Genomic DNA, 13,464 nt, shown 5'->3' on the forward strand with positions numbered 1-13,464 from the left:
CCCTTGTCTTGGCGCGGATGAGCCAGTCGTCCAGGTAGGGGTAGACGTGAATCCCCTCGCGGCGCAGCTGCGCCGCCACCGGTGCGAGGCACTTGGTGAATACCCTGGGTGCCGACCGTAGTCCGAAGGGAAGGGCTTTGAACTGGTAATGACGCCCTTGGACCACGAACCTGAGGAATTTTCGGTGCCCCTTTAGGATGGGAATGTGGAAGTAGGCATCCTCCAAATCCAACGACGATAGGAAGTCTCCTTCCTCCAGTTGATCCAGGACGTGCTGGAGGGTGACCATCCGGAACTTCTGCGCCTTGATGAACTTGTTCAGCCGTCGCAGGTCTAGGATGGGGCGCCATCCTCCCGTCTTCTTCTTCACGAGGAAGTAACGCGAGTAGACTCCGGAGCCCCGAAGCCTCTTTGGGACGAGTTCGATGGCGCCCTTTCTGAGCATCGCCTTTACCTCCAGGAGAAGTTGAGGGACGTGAAGTTCTTTCCTGGCCACGGGGGGGACGTGCGGGCACCTTCTTTGAAACTCGAGCGCGTGGCCCCGGGCCAGGGCGTCCAGCACCCAACGGTCGGTGGAGATGGACTCCCACACGCTGACGAAGCCCGCCAGCCGGCCTCCCACCGGGGTGCTTCGGTGGGGGTCCGACCCCACGGCCGGTTCAATCCTGCTTGGACGCGGCCTTGCCGCCTTGACATCCTTGGCGACGACGGCGGGGTCCGCTAGACTTGCCTCGTCCTCTGTAGGCCTCTTGCGACGACGAGCGGGCCGCTTGACGGTAGGAAGCGAAACCGCCGCCGGAACCTTTGGAGGCGCCCCTTGCCTCCGCCGCTCCGAAAGGGCGTCCGTCGTTGCTGCAGGACTCCAAGGGCCTGGGCCGTCTCAGTATCCGCCTTGATGGCCTGAAGGGAATCGTCCACTGTCTTCCCAAACAGGTTGTTCCCGTCGAAGGGCATGTCCAGGACTCTGGTCTGGACGTCCTGCCGAAAGTCCGTAGCTTTGAGCCATCCACGACGTCGAAGGCAAACGCCGTTGCCCAGCTGGCGGAACCCAGTGTCGGCGATGTCCGTCGCCACGGTGATGGCGTGGTCCGAAGCCACTTCACCTTCCTGCAGGATCTCAAGGGCCTCCGCCCTCTTGTCGTCCGGCAGAAAATCCAGCAGGGGAGCTATCTTGTACCAGAGCTCCCTGTCGTAGCGGGCCACGATAGCCAAGGCGTTGGCCGCTTTAATCGTCGTCGCTGCCGACGAGATGACTCTACGTCCCATAGCATCCAATTTCTTTCCCTCGCCGTCCGGCGGGGAAGTCGATGTGGAGGCCGCACCCCCCCCCGCTTTCTTCCTGGCTGCCGCGGAGACGACGGAGTCCGGGGTAGGCTGCGCCCGGAGGCATAGGGGGGCCGTGTCCGGGACCCGGTACTTTTTCTCGTACCGGTCTCTTCTAGCTGGCGTCGTGGAAGGGTTCTTGAGGAGGGAAAGGCCCTCATCCCAAATGTCGTCCAACAGAGGCACTGCGAGGACCGTCTTCCTCTTGGCCTCGCGCCGCTGATAAAGGAAGCCTTCCTTTTTCTTCTCCTCAGGGCAGAGTTGGAAAAGCTCGGAAGCCCTGGAGATCATGGAGTGGAAAGATCCGATCTCGTCGGGCGGAGAAGCCCTGGTGGGAGGCGACGACGGAAAATCCTCGTCGTCCGTACCCGTCGCTGCCGTGTCAGTCCCCGTATCATCCCCTCGGGTGGACGGGGAGGAGGGCTGGACGGGGCGCGACGGTTGAAAGGGAGGTGGTGGATGGATCCTTCTTTTCTTGGTAGGGGGAACACCAGAAGGTCCCGGTTCTGGATCCCCCGACGGGAGAGGTTCCTCCGTCGGTAACGGTAGCCTCGTCCTTATCTCGGTGCATAAGGACTGTATGGCCAACAAAATGGCCGCCGAGTTGTCTTGCGGCGCTGGCAGAGGGGAATCCGACGGGCGAGCAGGGGCCCCGTCGGTATCCTCGACGATGTCGTCGTCACCTGCGTCGGGGTCCATTCCGACGGGCTGGCCTTGTTCCACGCCTAGGCCGTGGCTTAAGACCTCGATCAGCTCCTCTTCTGAGGTTGAGGCCGAATCTACGACGACGCCCTGCCCCCCCTTCTTCCCCACGGAGGGTTTCACGGGGGTCCTATCGATGGGCACAAAAGAAGACTCCCTCCGAGGAGGCAGGGAGATTCTGGGCCCTGAGGTCGCCACCACTGGTGCAGCCTCCACAGGCTGAGCCAGGGCCGCCGCGACCGTTTCGATAGAGGGCTTGGTCGGATGGATCAAGGCCTTCACCACCTTAGGTGCGCTCACCGCCTTATCCTTGAGGGAGGGGGCACTGCCACGCTCCTCCTCTGCCTTAGAGCTCGACCGGGGCCTCTCCAGGAGCTTCGCCGGGTGCTCGGCCTTCCTCTTACCCGACCCAGAGCGTTGGCTCGTGGTTGATGGTGCCGGGGAGGGTGCGCCCTGCCTGGCGCCCGTAGAGCCCGACCGTTCGGCGCTCCCGGTGCCAGCGGACTCGCGGTGCTTGGCCTTATGTTGGGCCCCCGTCGCCGGGGCGCCCTCAAAGGTCTTAGAAGACCGCTCGGATTTCTTCTTCTTCTCGCCAGACGGGCTCTTACCCTCCAGCCAGTTGGCGAGACGTTGATGACGGTCCTTCATGGTCCGTTCCGACATGTTGCCGCAAAACGCACAGTCCTTCTCCACGTGCGTTTTGTCCTCATGAAGGCAGTAAAGGCAGAAAGAGTGTTCGTCCTCCTTAAAGACGTTCTGCAGCTGGCATCCAGGGCAGACCCTGAACAGCTTTCCGGGCGTCGAGCTTCCCTTCCCCTGGGCCATCTCCGAGACCGGGCCTGAGAAGCTTCTGGAGTCCTCCGAAGTGTAGCTCGACGAAATCTTCACCCTTGAGGGGCACAGACGAATCCGACACAGGTCCCCGTTGATCGGATGTAGGATCGGTGGAGCTTGAGGCTCTTTTGACCGAAAGAATCGAAGTTTTTTGTGAAAAAGCGCAAAAAATAGCACTAACGCTCGAGAGCAATAGCACGAGGATCCCAACACATGAACGTGCGGTAAAAATGAAGATGGCTGCCAGAGGCGGTGCTTAGGTAGAGGGCAGTCATTGGCTGTGGTCAGTATGACGCAGAGACCAGAGATTGGTTATTACTACGAAAGACAGATCAGAAACGAAACTGATACTGGTTTTTTCTTTACCGAGGATTCCCAGCCTGACGACGGGGAATATTCATGAGCATGTGAATCCATGCCAGACCCCATGCTGGAGAAGCTAAGTGGCTTTTGTGAAGTGTATTGTGTAAGCAGAAAAAAAAATTGAGTTCGAGCGCTGCGACTCTCTAGATATACTGGCTGCGGCATCATGTCCTCCGTGCCTCTGTGTAGGGTAATAGTTGTGTGGAGGAAAAGTTTCCAAAGACAGCTGGCGCTGGAGATAGAATATAATAGATAAAGAATCTGTGGGAGGATTGAATGCATATGAACTGTCAGAGTGTGTCAATCCTGACAATGAGGTGGTGTTACCCAAGACTCTTAAGACCTCATTACGAATTTGGGGTTGCCGTAAAAAAGTGGTGGTAATTCCGTTACTGCCACTTTATAAAATACTAACAGAATTACAACCAATTTTACCGCACCATGGGAATTCCAAGATTGGAAGAAAAGTGGAGGATTCACCTCCAGCAAGCAGCTGGAGGCGAATCGTCTACTTTCCTGCCAAAAATCGACAGATTTGCTGCGGCAGAATTACTTCTTGCCATAAATCTGCCAAAATACCAATGGAGGCCCAAGAAATGGGCAATTACAGCGCCCCACCACCACTTGTATTCCCAGGGTAAGCCCACAGGGCAGAGTGGTAGTAACGGTAAACTATTTTGATGGTATTTCGTCGGATCTGCCATCAAACCCGTAATGAGGCAAGCGTGTCTATAAAAAAGGACTCTGCTCCTCAGTCCAAGAGTCAAGCTTACTTCACACTTAGTTTTCTTATCCTTGGACCTCACACCGTTTATGCTGGGATACATCCATGTTGAGTTGCAACTTGAAAACATACACCAACCCCTCTGTGCTTTGGATCAAGTAATATATTTTATGCTTTGAAACTAAAGTTGAGAAACATCTTTGATCCCAAGGCTGTGAAAGCTGTTGCACAGCAGGAGCGAAGAGTGCAGGGATAAGTACAGGCTGGTGTAATGTAGAATGGAAAAGAGATGGGACAAGCAAATTAAAAACCCAGCACAAACCTCTGAAAAATGCAAGACAAACACCAAGAAGCACCAAAACACACTGTATGGGATCTTGTCAGAAGCACTGGCTACTTTATACTGAAATTATTCAAGTTGCTGTGAAGGCACACTGGTTTCAATAGGTGACAAAACCTGGTGACAAAGCCTGATCAACTACAAAAGCAATGTTTAATACGCTATGATAATTGAACTGCGGCAAGATGTCCGCTTTTCTGCAGGCTACTACAAATGTAAATTAGAAGTCTGCTCTTTAAATTAAAATGCAATCGTTAAAATAGATTTCTAAAATCTGGTCTGGTGGAAACATTTCAGGAGGCTGCCCTAGGGAACAGGGGAACTCGGACGTTAATAAACCCAATCAAGGTAAGCTCGGAGAGTGATTAAGGCTTAGTCTCAAGAGTGAGCGTTGTCAGCGGTCCACAATGAGTCCATACAGTGTAGCACACAACAATTCTGCTTAGACAGGCAAGTCCAACAATACTCTATTAGGGGCCCAAAACACACTAGGAAAATGAACCAAGCAAGTGATATTACCAGTTATTAAATATATATACAGCGACTGTAAGTTTGTAGAAATGCATACAATTCACTTAAACCCGTCAAAGGAAGTAAGTAATGATGCAGTAACGAAAACCAGTTCACGAGAGTAATACCCTAACATTATAAGTCCAATCACTATGTTGAATAGGGCCTTATGCCCAAAATTTCACAGAAGCTTCTTCTCAGGAGAGGGGACAAAGTTAGGAAAGGTTCTTGTGGTGATGAAAAATGTTCCAGAGGACTTCTGAACAATGTTACAAGTAAGTAAAACTATTTTCAGATCCTTTAGAACAGCTGTTAGAACAAACTTTTAAAAGACGCAGTGGAATGGAATAAACCAACGTTTATTCCAAAGTTTATTATAAGGGAGACAGGGGCGGTTGGAAGCATTGCAAGTACTCACCACCCGACTCCGATTTTCCCAAATAACTAGACAGATCGACTGGGAGTCACTGAAGGTAGGTTTTCCTGCCGTTGGAACCAGTAGAGGAAGCCCAGGAGCTGCGGGGGCAGGGAGGATTCCGGCCGTGCCCAGGAGCCGAGTGCAAGCCTGTCCGATGAAGAAATGCAGTAGGCATTGATGCAGGCCCCTTCAGGAAACACCACCGAGACGGACGGAAGCTGGCTCCGGTGACAGTCACTGCACATGAGTGACAGCAGGCATCCCTCCAGTCGTGGTCAAAGAAGACCTTGTAGGACAGCATCCCTTGACGCTGGCAATCTGAAACTTGCCAGGAAGGTGACTTGTAGCATGAGCTGGTGACCAATGACGTTCCAGACGAAAACACAGAACAGCGATGCATCTGGCAAGGTAGCCCAAAACAGAGCTTGTCGGTCAACTGGTTGGGTCCTGGGAGGATTCCAAAGGCTCCTGACGGCTGGATCTTGAAGGCGTCCAGACTGGTTGGTCCCACCAGTCCAAAGGCTGAACGCCAGGTAGTCCAGCAGTGCTTCACCGGGGCAATTGCAGGAAAAGTCGTCAAGCCTCTACAGGAGTCGTCCACAGTGGGCTGCATGGTTTCACAGGATATTTGGCTCCAGGAGTCATTTTATCCGAAAAGTACTGGCTGGTGGCAAATCCCAGCCCACCAATGGTAATGATCTGCACAACTCGCTCAGCCAGCAGTGGTCCAATCATGTACCACAGGCAGTTTTCACTCATGCATGCACACCAGACTTTCTGGCACCACATATGTGGAATGGGAGCAGCCAATCCCACTAGCCTCCTGGGTCCACACACAAACAGCATGTACTAGAATGCGAAAACAGCAGCTTTCCCGGGCAAATGCATGACCATATTAAGGATTTTCTGACCTGAGCAAGCAGGAAAAGGGCCAAGAAACAATATGGCCCAAGAACGAGCAACAAATTTGCAACATGGCCATTTTAGGGTACTAGCGACGTTTAGTATCCAGACATGGTAAATGTGAAGTACTGCAAAAATTGTAAAAATTTTACTGCTGCCACCAGCTTGTCTTTAGGCACATATAAAAATAACCAAAATAACCAAAATTCCCCAGTCTAAAAGATTTGGGTGTTACAAAAGTATGCACACTGGATTGTAGTATGTTGCGTGCACTGTATAAAACGTAACCAAACGGGTATAAAGACAAAAGGGAAACCGTTTCCCAGTACTGATAGTCTGAAGGACAGATCAGTTTCCCATGACAAATGAGGAAACAGGCCAGGGAATTGACGCTGAAGGCTTCGCTTCTCTGTAAAAAGAGAGGATAGGTCAAAAAACAAAAGCAAACAGTTTGGGAGTCCATAGAATATGGTGGGAAAGTTGCCTAAAAGGGAAATCTATCCTAACAGCAATATTTCTTACCTTGTCGTGAACATCCAACAGAAGATCTCGAATTATCAACTGTCGGTCCTCAGCTTGCATGAGGTCCTGGGGGCAGGCAGTCAGTATAACCTCCACCAACTGACGCCACGATTCAAGTGCATGTCTCTTAGCATAAAGACACTGCCGTAAATTGTTTCTTTCAACAACATATTGCAGAATTGTGTTGATTTCCTAGAGTGACAAACATATTATTTGCAAACTCATCAGCAAAATACATGTTTTGTAAAAATTCCAAAAGTCAAGTGGTTAGTTGACTTTGTTCAGATTTAGAAAAAACACATCAAAATGTTGCGAGTTATTAAAACAATTAATCACATAAAACAGCACAAACACAAATGAAACATATACAGACGATATAGTCCTATGGCCAGGAAAGCAATAAGAATTTACAAGTGCTTAAAAATCTTGACAGTCCAGCCTTAAATTTTAAGGCTACTCATTTTAGAAGATTAAACTTTCAGCCTACAATTCAAATGTCCCGACCCTCCTCAAAAGTAAGAATTGTAAAAAGAAAAAAAGCATAACGATAAATAAACAAAGGAAATCACTAACATTATTCCTTACATAAGCCCTTGGGGAGTTCCTTTTCATCGTAATAGACCATGTAACTGTAAAATAGGTCACCAGTGCAAATCATGGACAACTACAGGCGAATAACAGCAGATATAAAAGTTTCTCTCAGGGCTTTGGAAATTGGATATAAAAGTAAAAAGTGGGTCAAACGTACAATCTCCTCACAAATGCGTCCTTTCGGGATGGTCTATATTACCCCAATTCGTACTTATGGATTTTATTGGTAGAATACTTATTTTTGTCCTGTTTAATAGAACACAGTCACCTGTTAGTAACCATTCTGAGGTACACTGTCCAATCATGAGCTGGAGCCAGTGGTAAAGAGGACCTCACCATGTTTTTCTAACTCCGTCTTACAATGTTCTGCCAAAACCGACAAAAAGCAGCAGTTTTGATAAACCTCAGACTCAGTAGGCATACTATCAGGATTCGCATGCCAAGAGCCCAGACCCAGTGATTGTAATTTATATTTAACATGCCTGAGCCATGCACGTTTCGTCATATACAGGGTTTTCAAAAAAATATTAAAAAATCAATTTAGTAAGGCCAGCCTTCATACTCCATACAGCATTCCAAAATAGGAGAGTTGGAACTGCTAAATCTGACACATGTCAATCCCAACTCATTAGGAATGCTGAATGTTGGAGGTTGAGGCAGGTTCACCAAACAACTGACAGACAAGGGCATTTTGTGCAATCTAAACTGGAGGAGTGTTTGTGCAACTCCAATCGCAAAAAGTGGCTTACCTTCAGGGCCTTCAATTTGCTCACTCTCCAGAGCTGAGAATATAGCGAACAAGGACGATTTCCAACAAAGCAGTCTCAGAGGACATGAATGCATTGGTTCAAAAGGAGAATTCATAAGGAAGGTCAACACATGGGTCAAGTCCCATGCCGGCTCCACGAAGGAGAGTGGAGGAAAAGTGTTTGCCAGGCCTTTTAAAAAATTGGACCACCAAAGGAATCGAGAAATACGATCCTTGCTCGGGCACGTGCTTAAAAATAGAGTGCCGATAAATAGCCCTTGATGGTGGCAATGTGAAGACCATGTCTTGCCAAATGAAGAAAGCAAAACACCTTTGAGATATCACACAGAAAAGGATCCACATCCTGTGCTCTGCAGAAGTGGCAGCGGTACAAAGCTTGTGTTGCTGGCCTCCTGGCCGAAAGCAACACCTCGATCACGTCTTCCCGAAGGTACCAAACATTGTACCTTAGCCTTTCAGAAACCAAGCATGCAGATTGAGCACATGTATGCTCGGGTGAAGAATCAGCTCTCTATCCTGAGAAAGAAGGTCTGGCCTCTGAACAAGACTGGGGACGGTAGATGGCCATATCCAGATGGTTCGGGCACCACATCCTCCTGACCCAGTCTGGGGAAATCAAGATCATGCTTGCTCCCTATCTCTTCAATCTCATGATCGCTTAGGGAATTAGGTGAATCAGTGGAACGTATTCAGGAGCTCCAATTTCCAGGCCACCACAAAAACATCCCCCAGTGCTCCTTTTAGGGGAAATTCCCCATGAGCAGAAAGGTTTGTATTTCCTGCTCACACTGGATGCAAACAGATCCACCTGGGGGATCCCCAGAGAGCGAGGTTCTCCAGAAAAACTTCCTGTCACAGCTTCCACTTGTGGGAGACCGAGCCCTGTCTGCTCAGGGTTTCAACCGTTGTGTTCTCCTTACCAGCAAGGTGTATTGCTGATGGGGAGATTTTGCTCATGAACACCCAGAACCAGAGATGCATTGCCTCGCTGCACAGGGGGAGAGATCCTAGACCACCTACCTCTCTTGCTGATGCATGGCCACTGTGTTGTCAGTCATGATCAGGACGATTTTCCCCTTGTATCGAGGGCAAAAAGGCCAACAGCGCCAGTCCGATCGGCCTCAGCTCCAACAAGTTTAAGTTAAGTTTCACCTCAGCCAGGGGCCACAACCCGCTCAACGTCAACTATTTCAGGTGGGTGCCCCATCCTTTTAGAGACTCATCCATTACTATGGTTGCCAATGGCCATGGTTACCTAAACGGTTCTCCAGCCATCACATTCTCTCTGCAAATCCACCACAGGAGCTCCCGTGTGATTCTGCTTGGGACTTAAATCATGTCTGTCATACTGCTACAGAACTGAACCATTGAGACCTGAATGCCCATTGGAGCGATCTCATTCTCAATCGAGCCTCTGGCACCAGGAAGATGCAATATGCTATTTAGCCGAGCATCCATAGGAAGTCTTGGGCTGTAGGGTGTTTGGTGTTTTGGAATCTGGTGACCATCTGCTGTATGTTTAGAGCCCTCTTTTCAGGAGGAAAAGCCTTGCCCGAGGGAGAATCCAGGACCGCTCCGATTAATTGAAGCATTTGAGAAGTTGTCAGCTGAGACATTTAAATTGAGGGAGAAGCCTAGTCTGTGAGGGAGAAGCCTTGTCTGTGAAGGAGGCAGCACGTGTGATCAAGGTGATCCAGGACTTGATCCGGAGAGACCACCCTAATTAATCAATCATCCAGGTAGGGAAAGACTTGAATCCCTCCTTTACCGAGACTGGCTGTCACTACCACCAACATCTTGGTGAAAATCCTTGGGGCATATGCAAGCCCAAAAGGCAGAACTCGAAATTCATAGCGAGTGTTGCCTGTGACAAACCTTGTGTACTTTCAGTGCTTTGAATGAATCGGCACATGAAAGTATGCTGCCTGTAGGTCGAGTGACATCAAACAATCCTGAATTCCTAGGGCTTGGAGGATTTGCGTGAGTGTTCACATCTTGAACTTGTCCTTTCTGAGAAACTTGTTCAAGTGCGTCCGGTCCAAGAGTGGCTTTCGGATGAAATGACCTCAGAATCCAGGTTGTTTGGCATGACTGTGCCCCGTTTTACCTGAAAGAGATGGTGTGGCTGTCCAAGACAGAAATGGAAGGGTGCCCCAAGATGATGGTACTCGGATCGAAGATGTGGCGTAATAGGCTCGGAATGGGGGGTGGGATGGGGGAGCAGTGAGCAGAATTACGTAATGTATCCGAGAGTAATCACATGCCATGCCCATGCGTCCATAGTAGTATTTCGGCATTCTAGAAAATTGTTTGATAAACGCCCCCCTACCGGTGAGTTGCGCAAGCCCCCAAAGAGGTTTTCAGGTGGGGCCGCACTAGAGGGGACAGACGCGGAAGTTGTCTGTGTCTCACCTCTTCTACCTCTCTAAAGTCGAAATGCCTCTGGCCTTGGCAGCTGATGGCTTGTATTCCTTTTTGGTCATACTTTTAGTACCAAAAGGGTTTGCCCTTCCAAGGAATTCTGAGTAAGATGTCTTAATGGGGCTCGTAGGGACTTTGCTGTTGCTTTAGAGGCCAATAGCTTCTGCAGGCCATCGTCCACACTGGGCCCCAACAGCTGTGACTCATCAAAAAGCATATCAACTTCAATTTATTTTCTTAGCCTGACTAATCTTCTCATTTATTTATTTTTATATTTGTAAAGCGCCCAAACCCTGATGCACCAGGGTGCTGTTGAAACCAGTTACATGATACAGACTTGAATGAGGCAATTTACAGGGCGAGTTGCTAAAATGTATACATGATCATACATATCAAAGAATTTCAACACAGAGAGATTTAGGCAGAGCCACGTTTCTAGAGCCTTGTGGAAGGCCCAGTAAGAGTTTAGTTCTGGGTAGTGAGTTCCATTGGTGAGCTGACACGGACAGAACGTGCCACCCTAGACCTTCCAACACAGTCAGCTGTGATGGGTCCCGACTGTAGGGCTTGACACGGAGCTTGCTTTCCAGCTCCAACAATGTTAAAAGAACCCTTCCCTCATTTCCCCTTAAAGAATGTGCTCTGCTGCCTCAGCCAAAACAGACCATAGTGTGTGTGTGTGTGTGTCTTGGCAAGTGCACAAGAGGCATTTTATGCCTTAAGTGCCATGCTGCCTGAGGCAAAGTTTTTTTGGTGAGAGCATTCTACCTTTTATTGTCCCTGTCTGGGGGTGAAGAAGGGTAGGTGCTTGCCTTAGTGACAGCATTAGCTGCTTGCAATACCAGCCTGTCATGTGATGAATGAGTTGAGTAACTGTGGTTTGGAGAAAGCTGGTTTGTTTTTTTCTAATAAAACCCTTATGGAGGGCTGGACCTGAGCAGGGTGTTTTCCACAGCTCTAGGAGGATTTCTAATGGCATTGTGGAGAGCGAGAACAGGCTAAACATTCATGTATTTGTGTCCACGTCTGTAAAATCACATTCTTCCATTTCCTTTTCTGGAGGACCCCAGCCATGGCATCGGCCCCTTTTTCCATCATCCTTCTATATGCCACACTAGGGTGCCTTTGTTCTCTGTGAGGAAACTCTACCTCAGTTGAGGCATCTACACCACTTGCCTCATTTATTATGGAAGCTAGGTCAGCCAATCAATTTTTCTCAGCCTGGAATTCCTCAGGCCAATGGGTTCATCGGCACCCTCGTTGTAGGGCCTGCTCCAGACGTTCTGTTCCTCCTGGATGGTTTGAAGGTAGACAATCTCCTCCTCTGAGGAGAAGTCCATGCCCTGAAGGACCACATCGCCCCATCCCCCTCTTCTTCGAGACCAGAGGGGACGGTCTCAGGGAGATGACCGACATCATCTTCTCCGAGGTCTTCTCTATGGCTTGAATGTAGCCTCCCTCCTGGGAGGAAGGGATACTCTAGCCTTTGGCAGTGCGCCCTGCAGATCCACCTCGACGGCCATCGCGAGGGACGCCACCACCCCCTCGATGGAAGGCTGGGCCTTCGTCGGGTGTACCTGGGCCTTCACAGTCAGGACCGGTCCCTTGTCCTGCTTGGCCTTGGTTGTCCCGGATGCCTTGTCCAGCTTGGCCTGCCCCTTAGGGAGAGGGTCAGAGCCAAGCCCCCCCCTTGGCCATCTCCGGCAGGTCGGTCTTGGGCTTCTCCTTGAGTTCTGCCCCGATGGTCCAATTTCCTCTTGGACGAAGATCCTGAGCGTTGACTGGTGATGTCGGACACGCACTGGCTGCTGAGGAGCCCGCCACAACGGTGCACCTGATGGCAGTGGACTTGCGGTGCTTAGCCTTCTGTTGGACCCACACGGGAGGGGCGCCCTCAAAATTCTTAAAAGCCTGCTCAACTTTCCTGGAACCGGGAGAGGCATGCTCTTGGGACCCACCCAGAGCAGGGGCCTTGGCCTTTAGCCAATTTGTTAAGGATTTCAATCAGGTGACACACCTTTGTCTCAGCTTAGGATGTAGCGGTCAATTGATATGCCTTTCTCTTTATTTTATGCGAATTCAATTTGAGATGGTACACAACTCGTATCAAACCCCCTTTTTCAAATACCCTGGGTCACAATGGACCATGAACCAGGCCGGTTGGTGAAAATACAATATTTATTTATTTTTAAAATTCAAAAGAAATCATAACATTTTTAATATGGGGCAGCAATGACCAATGGGGTGATATTTACAATGAATATTGAAGCAATGCACTTGGTTAACCTTCTCCTAGAACATATACAAAGCACACGTGAATAGGAGCACTTTTTGGATAAGGATAGACAGCACCCAAGTTAAGGTTTTCCCCTGAAATGTTCCCTCAACTCACAAAAAAGTTGAATTCTGAGTGGATAGAAAGAAGCAGCAGGTAGTCAGGGATAAGAGGCAGAAAACAGAATCAAAATCCGACATTCCCTCACAAAATACGAGACCTTAAACCCTTAGGAAAGGCCTAAAATAACACTCAAATTTTACAAATAATGAATTAAGGTGTGGTTCAATTATAAAATACATATGTTTTATCACAATAGCACATATGTTATATCACTGGAAATCACAATGCAATGGATCATCAAAAGGCATACTATTCGAAAATGAGTGTAAAGTTTAGAGCATGCTGCAGCCAAATGACACGTTGGAAAACTTGCAATTTTTTCAATTCCCGCTTTAAATTACCCAAACGGTTTTTAATAAAAACGGGTGAAATACTCTGATTTGGAGTGCGGTTTGTGATGGTGAAAAAATATATCACAGGGACAAGACAAAAGTGAAAGGAGATAGCTAGCTAAAAATCTGGATGAGAAATGCAAGATAGAAAAAGGGTCGATTTGAGTAAAATGAAGCTGTGAAATAGGAAAGAAAATCAGTTGAGACAAGAACAGGTTTACTTTAAACTAGACTATTCAGACTATACCGCCAAAAAGGGACACATTAAGATCCAAGGTTAATTTGCGACTTCAACCGTATCACCCCAACGTCCA

General features: G+C 49.0%; 1 protein-coding gene across 1 annotated transcript in view; it reads right to left on the bottom strand.

The window, feature by feature from the left end:
* Positions 1 to 13,464, bottom strand: part of NUP205 (nucleoporin 205) — a 1,887,652-nt gene that overhangs the window by 593,595 nt on the left and 1,280,593 nt on the right. The window contains exon 28 of the mRNA XM_069628771.1: positions 6,640 to 6,831. Within this exon, the coding sequence (XP_069484872.1) occupies positions 6,640 to 6,831 (192 nt within the window). The remainder of the gene's footprint in view (positions 1 to 6,639; positions 6,832 to 13,464) is intronic.

Source organism: Ambystoma mexicanum, chromosome 12 (genome assembly GCF_040938575.1).
Source record: "Ambystoma mexicanum isolate Mex_15411 chromosome 12, UKY_AmexF1_1, whole genome shotgun sequence".
Lineage (NCBI taxonomy): Eukaryota > Metazoa > Chordata > Amphibia > Caudata > Ambystomatidae > Ambystoma > Ambystoma mexicanum.